The following is a 17,185-nucleotide window of genomic DNA, read 5'->3' as shown; positions in this document are numbered from 1 at the left end:
TGTGAGTGCTGCTTTTTGGCAATGAAATACCACTGAGCAGCAGCTCAGAGTTGCTAAGTATGGAGCCTTACATTTCATTATCCCTGCTCTCTCCCAGAAGGGACAGATTCCTGTCTGTGAAGCTTTCGGAGGCTGGCCAGGTTTTGATGGTTGAGATGCTTTCAGATGCTGACCAGGCTAGCAAATAGTTTCCAGTTGATGTTCATCCTTGCTGATTTAATTCAATAAGGCGACCAGCAAATACAGCTAATGTTCCTATAATACAAACTAGCATAAATATGACAAGGAGAAGATGATCAACCACCATCGCAACAAACTTCCATTCTTCTGCAGCCTGGGAAAGAAACAAAGGAGATGGTAAAGTCTCTGCAGAGCCACGTTTGTTATGGGCATTCTTGTAATCTACTGTCTTGAACAACAGAAAGCTTCTTCCTTAAGTTGCACTATGCAAAAAATACTTATTTTCCTGTCAAAGGCGGGTCAGTTGTTCAGAAAGCCTAAACAACCTAGAAAGGCAAGTTTCAAGCTTATATTGTTCAGCAACCCTAGCAATTTAGTGAACAATTTCATTAAAAAGAAATGTTAAAAAGCTTAATTTTTAAGCAAATGGTTGCTTTTGACAGAGAGTTTGAAACGTTGAAAGCAAAATGCTTAACTTGGCACAACTGGCTTGTATTTGTCTATTGCTTTTTAATTCTCATGGGATATCTAAGCAATTTCCATTAATTTAGCTCTTTCCATGCCTAGTATACACTCTAAGGTCTGGGAAAACCTTCTCTGTAGCAACCTTGGTCTTTTTTCCAGCTATGGGACACTGTGAACCACTTGCTTTTCCACTGATGCTTTTGGTGGGAACCCAGCACTGTAAGAGCGAGCAGAGTGTGAAGTGCCAAGTGCAGCAGGGCTGGGATTTCCACCCTGTAACTCTGCCTTACAGAGTGACATGTACTGGCCTAAGGTACCCTCTACTTTTGCCTTAGCTGCTCCACAAGTAGAAGAGGCTGTTGTAATTTAGAGGTCACTGATAAGAGGTCACTGTTTTAAGGTATTCATAAGTAATGAAGTGGCAGCCTTCAGAAGCACAACCCTCAGTTTATTTGGGGAACTTGGCTTTTGAAACCCCCTGGAAGTGATATCGGCAGTGCCCAGATGACACAAGCAGCTGGGCTCCACTTCCGAATGGAGCACTTGCCAGTAACCTGAAGACCCTCTTTGTAAGTCTAGGAGGAAGTGAAGCCCAGAGATGCTGAAGCTACGCCAACCCTGCTGAGGGTAAGACTTGATCTGTAGAGAGGGATAGGAGTCATGGGGAACATGAGACTACAGCCAGAGCCATTCCACATGCTCCAGGAATTTGGTCACAGGAAAAAACACCATGGTGTAAATCCTGTCTGTGGGAAGGAGGCGCATCCTTTGCAAGAGCACAGGCCAAATTACTGTCCTGGAGAATGCTCTCCCCATCTTCAGGCTAGCCTGCAGCTCAACAGCAAAGGGCTATGCTCATTTAGAAAGGTGAAGTAGCAGGACTGAATTACCCATCCAAAAGCTGTGTGAGCTGTGATAACTGAAAAAAAAAGAGGGGGTTAATCCCATTGAACGTGTTAGAAAGCAGCAGAGCTAGGTTTTCCTAGGGAACACTGCCATATGCGACTCCACACGCATTTATTCTTTGGCTTACAATGTGGAAAAAGTCTGTAATCAGAGTAGCTCATGACGTGCTTCACTCGCAGGGACTACTTGTAGCATCCAGGAATAAACCAAAACCTTCTCAAAACTGGAATTCTAATTTGTAAGTTACGTTTAGCTCTTTTCACGTAAACTGACCAGCTTTTCAGAGTTCAGCTTGCTTCCTGGCTTTCGCAAGGGACAGGAGCTTGCTTACTGCAGGGGAAGATGCCTGAGTGGGAGACAGGAGGAATGTGTTTTTGGAACGTGCTTACAGCTCTTGAAAGTGCTTTGCTCTCACAGACGCTCCATCTCCACAGCTTCGCATACCACAGTCAGAAAACTTTAGCACTGACACTTTTTTTCCTTTTCCTTTTTTTTGGGGGGCCAAGATTCAGTTGCCATCTGTGAAAATTCCCTGCTGCTCCCTGTTAACTGCATCAAGGGGAGAAGGCTGTCCCTTGCTAGACACAAACCAGGGCTTGGAGTGGTTTTGTGAGGCGGGGATATTTTGCCAAAAAAGAAGAAACAACAAACCCCAACAACAACAACAACAAAAGACTTAGCAGTTTGAAAGCAAGAAATGAATCATGCACAAAGAATGCCTTACATTACTGGCTTCTTGGTCTGATTTCATCGTTTCCGCAATGTATTTAATTCCCTCTATGGCATTTTTCACATCTGGATTTTTGGTAAGCGGGGAGTAGAAGTTGACAGGCACAGAACCTGGCTTCCCAGAGATTTCTGAAATATCAATATCTTCTGAAAAAATGCTTTTGTCTTGCTTATCCCTGGATGGTCGTTTCATTGTAGAGAAAAACATGATGTTTGGGATTGTGTCAATAAAGATCTGAAAGCAAGGAGGGAGAAGACAACAGTTGCTGGTCTGTGAGGCTGTGTTACAGATGCAGCTGTGTACTGAACAAAGGCAAGCCTCTCTGGTCCCAGATGCTTCCCACCCTGGATCAGCTACAGATCCTCTCTCAGAGCATGTCATAGCCCGTGCCTCGGCCTCACTGGGGCTTTTGTCAGCCTTATGTCCTAGGGCAGATGGAGTCACCTGCAGCTCTGCCACGTGTTTTTTGGAAACCATTTTCCCCTGCCATATAGCCAACATCTACCCATGGGGGGGTGTGCGATGCCCTGGAGCAGAGCCTCAGCTAGTGCAAGCTGACAGAGCTCTGTCAATCTTGTCTAATTTGGAACATATTGCTTATGAATTTGGCTTGAAGAACAGACTACAAAGGATCTCTTTTGGCTACTTGTGTTTGACTTTGCCATTACAAATGCACATAAGGTCTACAATAATTTCCTTTGGAGCAGCAGGCTTGCTGCCAGAGTATTTTTAAGCACATGGAGTGTTTGCCTTCTGAAATCTCCCTTCTGCGGGGCTTGTTTGTGCTGCAGAGTGAATCTGATGCAAGAAATATCCTTAGAAGTATAATTACAAATACAGAGAAAAGTCTCCCGTTCACGTTCTGGTTTAATATGAACCCAGGCAGGCTTAAAAAAGCCAAGAATGACTGAATGGCTCCTCTTGGGTACTGTCTCCCTGGCAAAGAACTTGTAGAAAAAATTGGATGTCTGTCATTACATCTTGTGGTTACCATTTAGACTACTGTGCAACGATCGCCTTGCTTCCCAAGGACTACAGAGCAACTGTATTTACTGGAAAAAACACAGAGAAGATCATAGCTTTTGCTAAGCTGCCTTTTGCAGTGCAAAACTGGCTGCTGAACACAGATATCCCCAATGGCCTTTGTGCTCTGCTCTCACATGTGCTGGCAAACTTGGCCACTGGCAGGCAGCAGCGCTTTGCAGTCAGATGAAGAATTAGACCAGGAAATGTAATCTGAATCCAGCTGGACATTTTCTTTTCCCTGTACCTTCATCTGCCTGTGTTTTGCCTCGTCTGTTCCCTGCAAGACTACCCCAGTGGAAAGTTTTGTTACTTAAAGGAGCACTTTAGCAGACTTGCTGACTTTATGCACAGCTATGTAGTAAACACTGGCTCTTGTGTCCAGAGAGACTAAACATGATGCATTTACTTCCCCAATTCTTGTTGACTTTTATTAGAAAACCTGCCAATAAAATATGGAGTGCTCAGTAGAAACCAGGAAACATGCAAAGCCATGGAGCTCACCTTCCTGACCCAGTGCGGCATGGTGTGAGTGCTTGGGGAGCGGTGGTGGGTGTTGATGACGATGACCGTGATGATGATTGAAGCGATGACAAACACCATTGTAAACAGCATGTATTTGCCTATCAGAGGCACTGCACTGGAGGTGGAGGGAATCAGCTCCACTATGACCAGAAGGAACACAGTCAAAGACAGCAGGACAGAGATGCTGAGAGTCATTTTCTCACCTGACATGGAAAAAAAAAAAAAAAAAGAAAAAAGAAAAAGAAAATACCATTGCTGCTGTTATCATTCAGTACAGACAATACTTATTTGACAAGATAGGATCACTATTGACTCAAATACACGTGACTGGTATCATCTCCCCCAGCATCCAAAGCAGTAACTAGATTGAGCAAACCTGAGCGCCTAACATAGCATCAGCTCTGGCATTAAGGTGGGAATCACCAGGTCTGGCTGGGCTGAGGTATGGGTAATGGATACGGAAAGTGCCAGGAGCACTTCATGGGCTGTGCCTTTTGAATGATGAAACGTATGCTCGTTCCACAGCCCCCTGGGGGCTCACTGGCTTTGCTCTTTGGTAAGCTCACACTGAGCTAAGCAGGCAGACAAATATCACATCTGTCACCAGAGGTCTGTCTCTATTTGAGATCTTCCTGTATGTAGGATGTCAGAAATGAACCGCAAAACATGATTAACATCTTGCTTTTCTATCCAGTTCAACTTTCTAGAAAGTTTTCCACTGAAAAAAGCCCTAAACCAACCCAAACCCAAAACCCAACCATCAAATATTTCATAAAAGGAGCTTAATTAAATTAAGCAGTATGAAAAGCTGACACAAGGTCAAATGAATGAAGCAGAGGAAATGGCTGCAGGGAGCAAGAGCTGCTCAGCGGCAACAAATGAGACTGAATATGTCAAGATACTCTTTGTACATGAGGTAACATGTGTGAACAGGTGAGTTCTCTCCTCTAATAGAGTGTAAAAGGGCCTCAGTCACCCCTATGTACTCACTTACTGTGTGATATACTAACACACTAACTCCTACCTATGGCAAGCCATGAAAATCAACTAGCTAAATCTTTGTTGTGCAGAAGTTAACTGGACAGTTAATCAGTGATTTCTGTGAGAAACAGCCCAATTTATTTATACCAGTAGCTTCACCTTTCAGCACTTATCTTTCATTTGCAGAATGTTTAGAGCCATTATTTTGAGCTGAAATGTCCAGTTTCAGTAGGTGCTGTCCTTGGAGTTGTCTGCTGTTTTCAAACACTGAGAATTTATCAGAAACTTGTTAGAAGAGCAATTTCTATGGCAGTAGAACACATAAATTTACACACCTGAATCTGTGGGTAGGTAGAAAACGAACCCGGTTAAAAAGGAGAAGAGCAGACAGGGAATAATGACATTCACGATGAAGTAGAGAGGCAGGCGCTGCATGAGGAAGTGGTAGGTGATATCCAGGTAGGGGGTGTCAGGGCAGCAAGCGTAGTAAACCCAGTGCTTCCAGCCGCGGTAATCCTTCATCACCCACTCCCCACTCTCCATGAAGTTGCTCAGATCTGGGCGATCACTCTCCTGACAGCAAAAAATTATAGGTTCTAAACATTAGATGCTCTGAACAAAATCAGAACTTGGCAGTCCCTCAGTGACAGGACTCCCAATGACTCAGGTACTTCCTGCATTTTCATGAGCAAACAACTTGTCTTTGCTGTTCTGCTTTGGAATATCATCCTCTGCACAGCATTCAACTAAATATTTTACAGAAACAGTTAGGGGTAGTTGACTGAAGAGAAAGACTGGTTAAATATTTACAGACTGGAGAGATACCTGAGGGAACAGGCAAAAAGTCCTTGGAAATGCAAAGTCATGAGCAGAGAAAAAGCACCCCCCCACTCTCTCCCCAAAATGTCAAAGCATAGACAGGTAGGAGACTGTTAGGGCACAGGAATTATGCATATGCAAAATTTCAGAAGCTAAACAAGGAAATTTTGTGCTAGATCTACAAATGGGGCTTTTATAATTTATGGGCAGTGCCTGCTTGATTTTCAGTCAAAACAAGGTTACATCTCATTGTAAATCTGAGATTCCTCTAAAAACACATCCAGCTCTTTACTGCTTTTCCCCATTGCAAGCTCCTTACTTACCGGGTTAATAACAACCACTGTACCATCATACGTCCAAGTTCCCAACTTCATACTGCAGTTCTGCTGGTCAAATGGGAAGTGCGTGACTATAATTTCACAGTAACTTTTGAAAATAGCTGGTGGTGTCCAGGTGATCAGGCCTGTGTGCTCCAGGAGGACTTTGGTGTATTTAACAATGGCAAAATCACCATCTGCACTGCAAAAGGAACAAGGACATTAACAGCAATATGGGCAGCTTAATTAACATGGTCACGAAAGGAGCTCTCTGACAGCAGATCAGCTGGTTCCCCAGTTGTCATCATGCCTGCTGCTGCAGAAGCTTGGTCCGAAGCACGGTACCCAGGGCCCAGATGCTGCGGGAAAGCAGCCCATGGGGCAGCGATGCCCCCCTCCCCAGGCAGCTGGCACCCCTTACTTGTTGTAAAGCACAAGGTCTGGCCGCCAGATATCGTCTGAGGGGATGCGGATTTTTTTCACACCGCCGTAGTCATCCGGATTCCACTTGAGGTTGACATCTGTCCATTGCTAAAGAGGAAGGAGTTCAGCCACTGAGAGCCTCTTCTAGCACTTCTGGGGCAGTTTGGGTACTGCCTAGAAACAAGCACCTCCCTTGCTTTGGGATATGCAGGTAAGCATAAACATATGCTATTGGGATCCCCAGCTAAGTTTTAACATTAACCTAAACTTTGGCTTAAAAAGCTTATAAATAAATTAATATACACATATGAAAGATAAATATACCGGAAGTGTACTGTTAGAAATATAATACAAAAGGCTTTTCTTAAGGTTCTTTAGGGTCTAGTACATTTTATTCTTGAGACCCCAGAAAGAAGACATTATCTGCTAGCTGACCACTTGTCCAGCACAGCAGTTAACAGTTACTTTCGCGCTGTGTCCTGTGAGTTCATTTGAAATGGATCAAATGGTTGCCACTATTTACAGTTACCTGTTTCAGGCGCACATTGGTTGTCACAATCTGATTTACTTCATCCTTAAAAAAAAAAAACAGAAGGGAAGAGAAAGCAGTAGCAGCAAACATCAGGATTACAGGAGAAAAACTGTTCCCTTAGAAAAATGACACCATTTGGCACTATCATGGTTAATAAGCCAGCGGTTCATACTGTACCACACTAATAAGCTGAATGAGCTGCAGCCCAACGGTGACAACGACGGCATCCCGATGGTCCTCCACTGGTCGCACCACCTTGTTGTAGTCCTTGAACAAGTCCTCGACGAGGCGAGTCTCATCTTCATAGCACAGGGCCAACCCAGCTGCAGAACAGCAGGGGCGGCATCAGTGAGACAGGACAGAGAACCGGCTACAGCATCATCAGTCCAAGGTGGGCATGAAGGAAATGCCATCAACAGCAGGCAGCTGGTGGACTCCTCATTTCAGGTGTGCGTTACGTGCACTGCAAATACTGTCAGCAGGGGTAAGGTATCTAATCTGGAGGTCAGTTTAGGAATAAGGCAACAACAGTTTCCAGCCAGGAGATGAACAAAAACAAACAGCCATGACTGTGGACACCAGACTGAGCATTAGGAATCTCTCCCAGCCCACAGCTGTGCTTATATACAGCACTTGTGGACTGTTAAGCGCAGAGAATACCCATAATCAGGGATTTCTAATGTTTTCTTCATCTTTAATTCCACTTGCCTGTAACAGTGACGTTAAAGGACAGGGCCAAGCACAAGAAGACACTGAGGTGAAAGCACCATCCAGACTCCTAGTGTCTGAAGTTTAAAGCAGAGGAAGAGCTCCTCTCATTGACTAGAATTGCTCAGGCTGTACTTGTGGTGAGAGAGAAGGAAACCATTCACAATGTGGTCTCGTATTTCCCTGTCCTTGGGGGAGGTTTCAACCTGTCCTTGGAGATCTCTGCCCACAGACTGCTCATAGTGACTTGGCAGTGCTATAGAGAAGAGTCCTTGTGAGAGCATCACAAGTGAAAATGGCAGGCAACAGCTTTGTTTCATGTGTGTTGTGCTCCCAAGGGGTGAGGGCTCAGATCCCCACCTCACAGGAGCACAGACAAACCCCAGATAGCCTGCTGCAGAGCAAGCAGGCACATCATGTGCTCAGACTGTAGTGGCTTCACTGTTAGAGGGGAGTAAATAAAATGGAAGGGAGGCTTGGGGATGTTTTTGTATGTACCCCTTCTTTAAGGCAGTGAGAAGGAGCTGAACAGCTGAACCCCACCGCAAGCATTTTTGGCATATTCAAGCCCTGCCATCCCCTCTCTCAGTCTGAATCCTGGGCCACTGAAGTCAACAAGAACTTTGCTGCTGACTCCAAGCTAAGCCAGGATTTCCCCTTGTTTCCTAAGTGACTTTTCGTCAGCTCCTTTCATACAGTTGAGCTGCCATGCCAAGGATTCCTCCTTGGCCTTGTCCTGCCATGAGATGGTATTAAATTACTTGGGTGCCCCCGAGAAAAGCTGTCTGCCACAGACAAGCACTGCTTGCTTCCCCTGCCAGGAAGCAGTGCTGGGGTGGCCAGGAGTCATCTTTCCACTTCTTTGTTATGATTAAAGTGTCATATCTAAGTCAAACTCTTGGCTATACTATATTAATCCAACTAAAACCTTTCACACGTATACCTTCTGGTGTGGCTTGATAGCGATTTAGTATGCTGAGTTTAGTGAAAAGTTTTTAGGATCACAAACTACTCATTCTTTCAGAGGACTGATTAAAAAGACTTATCCCACTCCAACACATACAGCTGCAAATCAATTCTACTTCCTTGTCAGTAGTTCCACAGCTTAATGAAACTTCTTGTAATGAATTTTTACATTTCAAGCCATGCTTATTAGAGCTTTGCCCCTATTTTTGAACACATGTAGCACTAGAGCACATGAGAGCATAGCAGAAAGATAGCAGCAAGACAGTTAAACACAAAAAATTCTCACTTCCAAATATCTGGTGTCTGAAATTACAAATATCTGAGCTGTTACCAGTGCCCTCCAAAGTCCCGATGTAAACAATTTGGTGTGTTCATAAAACCTTATCAGCAGGACAGGCTGCTCCCAGAGCACACATTCACCCATACTGATGGATGGTCCTGCGCATTCAGGAAGGAGCTGACCCCTGTTCAAAGCAATAGCTAGAACACCTTTACCTGCAGAGACGAGGAGGAGTATGTGATGGACCTTCATCATCCGCTCGCTGCACTCACACAGACAGATGCACACACAAAGCGCCTTTGAGGTCTCTTTGGAGAAGGGCTGTGCTGCCTCCCACCAGGGTGCTGGCGAAATATAGCCACCAAGGTATTGATTTACAGCACCTGTTTTGGGGAATGACAGCTGAGAGCTGCTGTGCCACTGGGCTGGAAACAGGAGAACAATGTGTCAGCAGGCAAGTATCTCCTGGAGTTTACAAAAGGTCATTTTCGCAAGTGACAATATCAGCCTATAAAGAAAAGAAAGAACTATCTGTAGAGTAACTGAACATCTTGGTGAGAACTCAGAAGCGTCCCAGGCTGCAGACCCATCCTTTGTGACCACAGCAACTTCCCGGATTTGGGATTTTGTTTCTGTGGAGGAAAACAGAGCACAGCCATTTATTTCGGATGTGCCCTCACCAGCGCACAGACTGTGCACTGGGGTGAGGCTGCTCCCTTTGCTTCACAGATGGACGAGAAATGCTGAGGAAGTGAAGAAGTATGTTCAAGGGAGATCGATCTCCTTGAACCTATGGGGCTTTTCAGAAGGTACTCAATAGAGTCCCCCCCTTGAAAGCTGTTAACTAACCCAAGTAACATGAAGAAGAAGGAAACCCCTCCCATAGATACCTATAGACTTACTGAGCTGTGATAGGCCAATGGTAGGAATATGATCAGTTTCTATAGCATGGCAGATCCTGCACGGCATGCGAGTTCTTGCTCATTGCTGTTATTTTTATTGATTATTCCATAAACCACCTGGAAAAGGAGTGAAAAAATGACATGTTTCATAGTAACATTCAGTTATTCAGGCAAAGAAAACAACCAACTGTGAAGCATTTTATATATATATATACACACACACATGCATATACACAAAATGACCTCCTCTGAGCTCACCAATATCGTACAGGAACAAAATACTGAGGTAGACCATTGTGTGAAGTGCTCAGCAGCATGAGAAAAGCAAGTCCGTCAGTTTCTAGGAGAGACGAAGCAAACATAAATCGATCATGTCCTCAGTGCTCTTTGCAGTTCTGGTCCTCCGGTTTCAAACAGAGGCTTGGAAAAGGCCCAGAAGAAAGTGACAGTGATATCCATGATACAAACCAGCTTCCGCACCTGGAACTGATAGTATGAACCTTCAGCCTGGAGAAGCCAGAGAAAGAGCTTTGCCAGGGTCTGTAAAATACCAAATAGTCTGGAGAAGGCAGATTTGGATTCATTCACTGTCCCAGTGAGAAAAAGTAGAGGGCACCAAGGGAAACTTAGGAGTTGGCAGGGTTAACCAGGACACTGTTGCACAGTATGGCTGCAGTAGAACTTGGTGCCATGGGAGTGCTTGGTTGCCAGAAGTGTGTGTGTGTGTGTGTGTTCAGAAAAATTAGTTTGATAAATCAATTTTAAGCTATTAAATAAAAAACCCTCCAAGAAGTCTGTCACAGAAGTCCCAGAGTCACAAGTCCCAGGAGGCTTGGGCTGGTGTCCTGGAAAATACCAATGCTTAAGCTGTTCTTGTGCTTTTCCCTGGACATGGCACTAGGTGACCTGCCGTGACCATTCTTACGTGCTGCTCCGAATTTCCTTTCCAGGAAACATTCCTCATTAAAACCTTGCTTAGTTTTGCCTCTGGGTGACGCCAGACGTACTCTCTATTCCTTCTGGCTACCCCCTGCGCTGTCTGCCAGCTGCTTCGGTGTTTCATGCTGGATGCCTGTATTATTTAGCTAGTTATTTTTAAATCAGGCCCCCTCACTCGCCCCCTCCATTAACTCAGCATCCAGCCTCGGCATTTACATCTATCCTCCAGTAAAAACTCTCCATTTACATAACTCTGGCCTTGTTCCTGGCCTGTGCCTTGGCCAACAGCTCCCATTGTTGCAGCTATCTTATTTCAAACAAGTGGCTGGCTGCTTCCAACCTTTACCCCAGGCTGGGCAGCTGTCGTGACCGGCAGAGATACAATTGCATGGAAGCATTGCAGGAATGCTGACGATGCCCCTCCAGATCCTCTTGTGTTCTCTGAAAGGATTCCTGCCCACCCAAGGCAGACAGGTTTGCACTGAAACAGATGAAGGAGAGTATTCCCACACTCTTTGGCAAATTATAGCTCTTGGGTAACGTAAGTTTCTGCCTCCCCCCCCCCCCCAAAAAGGTCTATCTGCTAGGAATCATCAGGACCCAGAAAATGTAGAAGCCTCAGAAAGTCTGCAGCCTTAGCAATGGGTTATTGCTCCTGCAGCTGAGCTAAGCGCAGCCTTCCAACCTTGGAGCCAGCTACCACTTACTGGCTGGGAGTCAGAGCTCATGCTCGAAGAGGCAGGAGCAGGTATTTGGAGAAGGCCTTTGGGGAACGACAGCCTGGCTGCAAGGAACATTCACTGGCAGAGAAACAGGACTGTTTCCTCCCCCAAAAACTGAGGCAACCCAAGCTCCTGTGGTTAAATACAGACAGAGAAGTGAATGCTGCCTGCTGTTAACAGGGGAGTGTGACCTGTCATGACCGAGGTGAAAAGGCAAGGGGAGGGGATGAGCTGTACCGAGGGCCTGAATTTGATCCATTGCGAAGGGTGTTTTTTTCCTTCAGAGTGTTCAGAGATTTTTCTTGATGAATATTTTATTCCCACCCACAAAACCGCTTTTCACATCCACCTCAACAACAAGCTTTCTGGCTTGGTTTATGAGCCCCCCCCGACCTCAGACAAACTCACTACCCACCGTGCTAATGGCAGGTCAGTCTCATTCATACTGTCTGGAAAGAAGCAGAACTCACCGCTTGCTGCATTTTGGGAATCGCTTCTTCCACTCGTGTCCCAGGAACAAGTGCTGCCAGGGCTTCTGCTTGCTCCAGCCTGAAGGAAGCCAGCCGTGAACAAGTACTACTGCAGGTCTCTTTGACACATCATAGGTACCATAGAGCCACGTTACAAATGCTTTTGCCACAGCGAGGAGTGCAAGATTTTCACCAGAATCTCTGCCACAGAATTGCATGCGTAAGTGTAAGGCCCAACTAGAAAGAGCAGATGCAGGAGGCTCCCATGGCTGCAGGACCTACATGGGGAAGCAGAAGTGAAGATAACAAAAATATTAGAGAAAACATAGATTCTGCATCAGGTACATTAAGGGCACAAAAGCTGAGAAATGAACAGTGCTCATTTAGGGTTTTTTTATCTTCCAAATGCTGCGCATGCATTTTTCTTAATGCATTTTGGTATCAGAAAAGCGGCACTGTTGGTGACAGTAGATTATGGCAGCACTGGGTAAGAGAAGACAGATGGTTAGAGAAGTAATTTGTGAATTTGCCATGTGTTTGTTACCAGATTGCCCCCAGTTATAGACAGTATGGCACACGTTTGCCGCTGGAAGCCATCTCCCATGAGCCTGGCCGCTCAGCACTGTTGCCACCAGATGGCAACAGATGGCCAAAAAAGATGCGGTAGGCACAGGACGGGCATTTCGGGGAGAACGACTGCAAACAATCGCTAGCAAGGGCAAAACAGGGGAGTAAATGCTTTCAAGAAATGCATTCAAGGAATTAACGACGGTCTTGAGATGCTAATGGAGTGTGCTCCCCCTGTTTGTTCCAGTGCCCATAAGAACACGTCAAGTATTAATGCACACACAAGCATATATTGACAGATAGGATTGAATTCCACAAGTCAAGAAATTAAGTTGCAGTTTTCCATACTGAAATGCACCTCAGCTGTCATCAAATGCATTTTATCCTAACAGGTGTCTGTAGAAAACTCGTTTTCAGCATCTCTTTTCTTTGTTTTCTATTACACAGGCCAAAGGAATTAAAAATACCAAAAGCTCACTCAAAAGTGGTGATCTTGACCTCTTCAGTTACGGAGCTTACATATTGCAGCACAGACATGGTGTGCATTTATCTAATCAAAGAATGCTTCTGAGAAAAGGACTTGAGTCTGGAAAGAAAGAGCAAGGAAAAAGTCCACAGTCAAAGAGAGAAACGGCAATCACAAAATACACACTTAGATGAGTGGCACAAGTATTAACATACTGCAGGTGAGGAGAAACACTGCTCCCCTTTGAGCAGGCATCACCCTCATGGTCACACTGCTCACACAAAAATGACATTGGCAACCGAGACTCATGTACCCAAGCTTGACCGAGGCAGGCGCAGCAGTGAGAATAGAAACCAGCAGTAAATGTAAACACCATCGGGTGAGATGACAGGCACAAGCTGACCAGTGCCAGAGGAATCAGTAAGAAGGCTGCAGTGTCACACTGCCTTTCCATCATGGAAATTCCGGGAAACCAGTCCTAGAGCTGCGTAAAGCTCTAGCGTAAAGCTGTGTAAAGTGTAAACTCAACTCCACCGATCATCCCTAAGAGAGTTGCTTTTAGGGCTCCTGAGTACTGAGGCTTACCCTCTGGGACCTAGGTAAGTCATGCTGGAGAGCTAAACAAGACAACAAAAGAGGACAAGTCCTTTAGATGTGAAGTTTGCTCTGCCCTGCTCCTGCAGACCTCTTTTTCAGCACAGCAGCTCATGTGAGCTGTGCTAGGATGGTGAGGGCAGCAAAGGAAGAGCTCTGGTGATCCAACCCCTCTTGAAGACTTGTCTGCACATCAGGACTCCTCAGACACTCTGCTTCTGTGATCAGGGAAGTCCCGTTCACTCTTGGATGCAGCTGGGTGACTGCCCTTCCCCAGCAACACAAGTCACCAGCTGGAAAACGCACTCAGCTGGGTACAGACCTTGACTACCTGCTCTGAACACAGCCTGCAGCCACCAGGCATCAGTTTTCTCTCTGCAGATGCAGAAAAACTCCACATAGCACAAAAGTCTGGCAGGGAGGGTGGCCTGGGTGTCAAAGCTGGGATGCAGGTGGGCACTGACAGCTCTGCCACATCCTGGCAGTGGAGACACCAAGGCAATGTTTAAACAGTGCTGGGTACCCGAGTGCTCTCCTGGGAGTGTCTGCTTCTAGAGATGGCGCTGTATAACCATATTACATTTTGGGTACGTATTCTGCTGCCGATTTGCTTTTGTGGGTATATAGTTGAGTAACCAGTGCAGAAAGTAGAGCCTGGCATTGCCTGACTTCCTGCGATGCATGCATATGATATCATATCATACTCATTCCCCATTTCATACATTGCCTTTCAGGAGTGGAACCATAGACAGCGTTCAGCCTGAAGTGTATCTCTGGATGCACACACTTACGTGTTCAAATACACATGCCTGGTTTTAAATGTAGGTGATTCTCCATTGGAATAACTGCAGTGCAGACTGTTCCAGTTTAGCTTTATACAATATCAAGCTGCTTGTTCATCTCCTCTGAGGTCTAGCACATTTTGGCCAGTATTCTGAGTTTTCCTGAAGACATGTTAAGAGGAGCTCCACTACACAGGTAGTGGAAAGAAGAGCTGGAAATTTGGGAAGTATGTTTTAATGCTTTGAAGCTGCTGCACTGGTTAGCTGCTTCTCCTACCCATTTCACAGGGGGAATGAAAACAGATGATGGACGCTATATTTTAGCTCTTACCTGACACAGGCTCTTCTCTGATTGCTGGCCCATATGGACGTAATTGACTACAATCCTTTTGCAATATCATCACTCCCAAATACAAAAGCAATTAACTCCTGGAGCATGGACCACCCCACGGCACATTGCCCACATAACCCTGGCTGCGGAATGAGAGCACAAGCATCCATCCAGACATCATCCGCTTGCTGTGGAGTGCCCATGTTGTGAGGTACGTGAACTAAACCATCCCGCATCACGCCTGCAGTAAGTGCAACTGGGATAAACTTTAGTGAACCTGAGAACACCTCTGCAACCCTGCAAGAGCCCCGGGATGCCTGGCTGCAAGGTGCACATTCTCTCATTGCTCGTATTAGGTGGGTAAACACGCAGAAACAAGTTGACTTTCTTTTTAATTCTGCAAATAAGCCGAGTGGCAGGGCACGTGGTCCTTTTGCACACACTGCCTCCCCTCCCTATGCCCTCACTGACCCAAGAGAACACTTAACAGATCTCTGCAAAGCCTCCCTCTCACCTACGGGTGCAGTGGTTGCCTTTAAAAAGTCAACATTTACCTCACTGTGCTATCCGAGCCATTAGAGTGTTTTAAAGCAGGAAACACCATCCTCTAACCCATGCTGTCCATTAGCTCCCAGGGACGAATTCCTGTTCCGGCACATGACACACTTGGATTTGTTGGTGTGCTTCACCCGGGACTGACCCCATGCCAAAACACACACTTTTATTGCTTTTGCTGGGATCCTGGCCAGCGCACACAGAGCATTTTGTTGGTAATTAGTGGAAAATACTGACTTCTTGGTTCCTGGTCTGGAGCTCTCACCTGTCACATGAATTTTATTTTGCCTCCTTGGCAGGTTGCAAATCTTTGCCACGTTCCTTTTGTGTTGGACAATAGGGGACTTACAAGCTTGTAAGTTTATCAGTATAACTTCTAAGCAGAACAGCAAAAACATACCCTCAGCTCAACAAACGCCTTCAAAGTGATAACTGAAGTATTAAAAAGACGCTTTCCGAGTGTATTTTGCAGCACGTGGTAGCTCTGGGTTCCGGGCTGGCAGCAGCAGGAAGGTCTGTTTGTGTGGGACGGCATGCTGGGCAGAATGTGGAAGGTCATTCCCACTTCTCTGACAGCCCCCACTAACTTTGTACTGCATGTACGCATTTGCACATGCAGTCAAATTCCACATTTCCCTGCTCGCCAATATTTGGGATTTGACAGGAGTTCAAAACACCACACTCAAGACAGTTGAGGGAATATCCTGGTAAACACCCAGCACAGCAAGGGGAGCAATGTGTTACACAAGCAATGCAGGAGCTGAAGCACTACAGGTAAACAGCCACAAAAGAGAAACTGGCGTTGAAACGAAGAGCAGAGTTCCAGCTTTGTGACTCTATACAAAGTCAAGTTTTTGGATCAGCCTACTTGTGAAATTCATCCTCCTAGCAGCAAAGGCCATATCCACACTGACTTGTCACACAGCCCTTGAGTCTGCATTTTGTTTTCAAGCAGACAGTGTACACTCACATATAAAAGCTTACAGCGCACTGAAGTGCGACATGACAAGTGGCTTTGTGGCACCCGCAGCCTTTTGTGTCCAGATGATATGTGTCATTCTGTTCAGCACCCAACCAATCCATACCACCTTTGCTAAGAAACAAGAGAACACTGCATGTGACCACTTTGCTTAATCAGTTTTCCTGGCCACTTCAGATTATCAATTCTGAAAACATTACAGTATCTTTCTTCTTGTTCTGTGCCCCCTGCACTTGCAGGACACTGGTGATGTACTGGGATGGGTATTGGGAGGGATGCTGTGCACTGACTGCTGGCTCTCCAGGAAGGTTATGACAGCAGCAAGAATCTCATTTCTCTGCTCCTGACGTACTCACATGACAGTAAATAAGGAAAAAAGTAAAAATCAGTGTGTCACTTTTTGGTACACAGACCACTGGTGCCATCCAGCAGAGATCGGCTGAGAGAAGATAACATTTGCAGTCCTAGGTTCTTCTTAGTATCTCCAAGTACTTATAGGCAGACTAAGAACCAAAGAGGGAGGTTTGGGCCATTTAAATGTTTTTATAATGCAGAGGATACAACTGCCATGTACATTTCAAACAGCCACCATCAGACAGCTTAACTACATTACACAATTAACATTGCTAAAAGAAGTGGGCAGCCATAGGGTGGGATGTCTCACAGACACCATGCTGGCCTCTTTCAGACCAGTAAGGGTGACAAGTAATGAACAGTGCTGGTACCCCCACAGTGCTGCTGGCCACTACCTACCAGCAGCAACAGTCACTGGGGAAGCTCTCAGCTGGCATCTGTTGGGTGAAGCAAAGCATTCAGTTTGTTACTCTTGCTTTCCAAAGCATATTTGCCTCTTCATTTGTGATACTGAAAGGAGTCTTTGATTGGAGCCCAAGGAAGCATTAGGAGGGGGCATTAAGCTAGGTCAAGCTCACTCTTAAAGTAACAGAAGGAGACTTGGGGGTAGGTGCACCTTGATTAACACGATTAGCTAAGTGACATGATGGCTTAGGAGCGAGGCTAAAC

General features: G+C 45.6%; 1 protein-coding gene and 1 long non-coding RNA gene across 3 annotated transcripts; both read right to left on the bottom strand.

The window, feature by feature from the left end:
• On the bottom strand, nt 1–9,110 carry CHRNA1 (cholinergic receptor nicotinic alpha 1 subunit). Its single transcript, XM_065672762.1, has 9 exons — nt 9,071–9,110; nt 7,079–7,224; nt 6,899–6,943; nt 6,368–6,477; nt 5,953–6,148; nt 5,146–5,383; nt 3,809–4,032; nt 2,276–2,515; nt 1–334 (listed from the first exon to the last, which is right to left on the bottom strand). The coding sequence occupies exons 1-9, from the start codon at nt 9,108–9,110 to the stop codon at nt 203–205; spliced, it is 1,371 nt and encodes a 456-aa protein (XP_065528834.1). The 3' UTR covers nt 1–202.
• A 159-nt stretch (nt 9,111–9,269) lies between these two features.
• LOC136011104 (uncharacterized) lies at nt 9,270–11,926 on the bottom strand. 2 transcript variants are annotated; one of them, XR_010611206.1, is made up of 3 exons: nt 11,889–11,926; nt 9,758–9,874; nt 9,270–9,363 (listed from the first exon to the last, which is right to left on the bottom strand). It is a non-coding gene; the product is annotated as an uncharacterized LOC136011104 (long non-coding RNA). The 2 variants fall into 2 exon arrangements; XR_010611207.1 differs by lacking the exon at nt 11,889–11,926 and adding an exon at nt 10,016–10,096.
• Between the last annotated feature and the right edge of the window lie 5,259 nt (nt 11,927–17,185).

Source organism: Lathamus discolor, chromosome 3 (genome assembly GCF_037157495.1).
Source record: "Lathamus discolor isolate bLatDis1 chromosome 3, bLatDis1.hap1, whole genome shotgun sequence".
Lineage (NCBI taxonomy): Eukaryota > Metazoa > Chordata > Aves > Psittaciformes > Psittacidae > Lathamus > Lathamus discolor.
The sequence above is the reverse complement of the archived record's forward strand: the minus strand, read 5'-3'. Positions and strand labels throughout refer to the sequence as shown.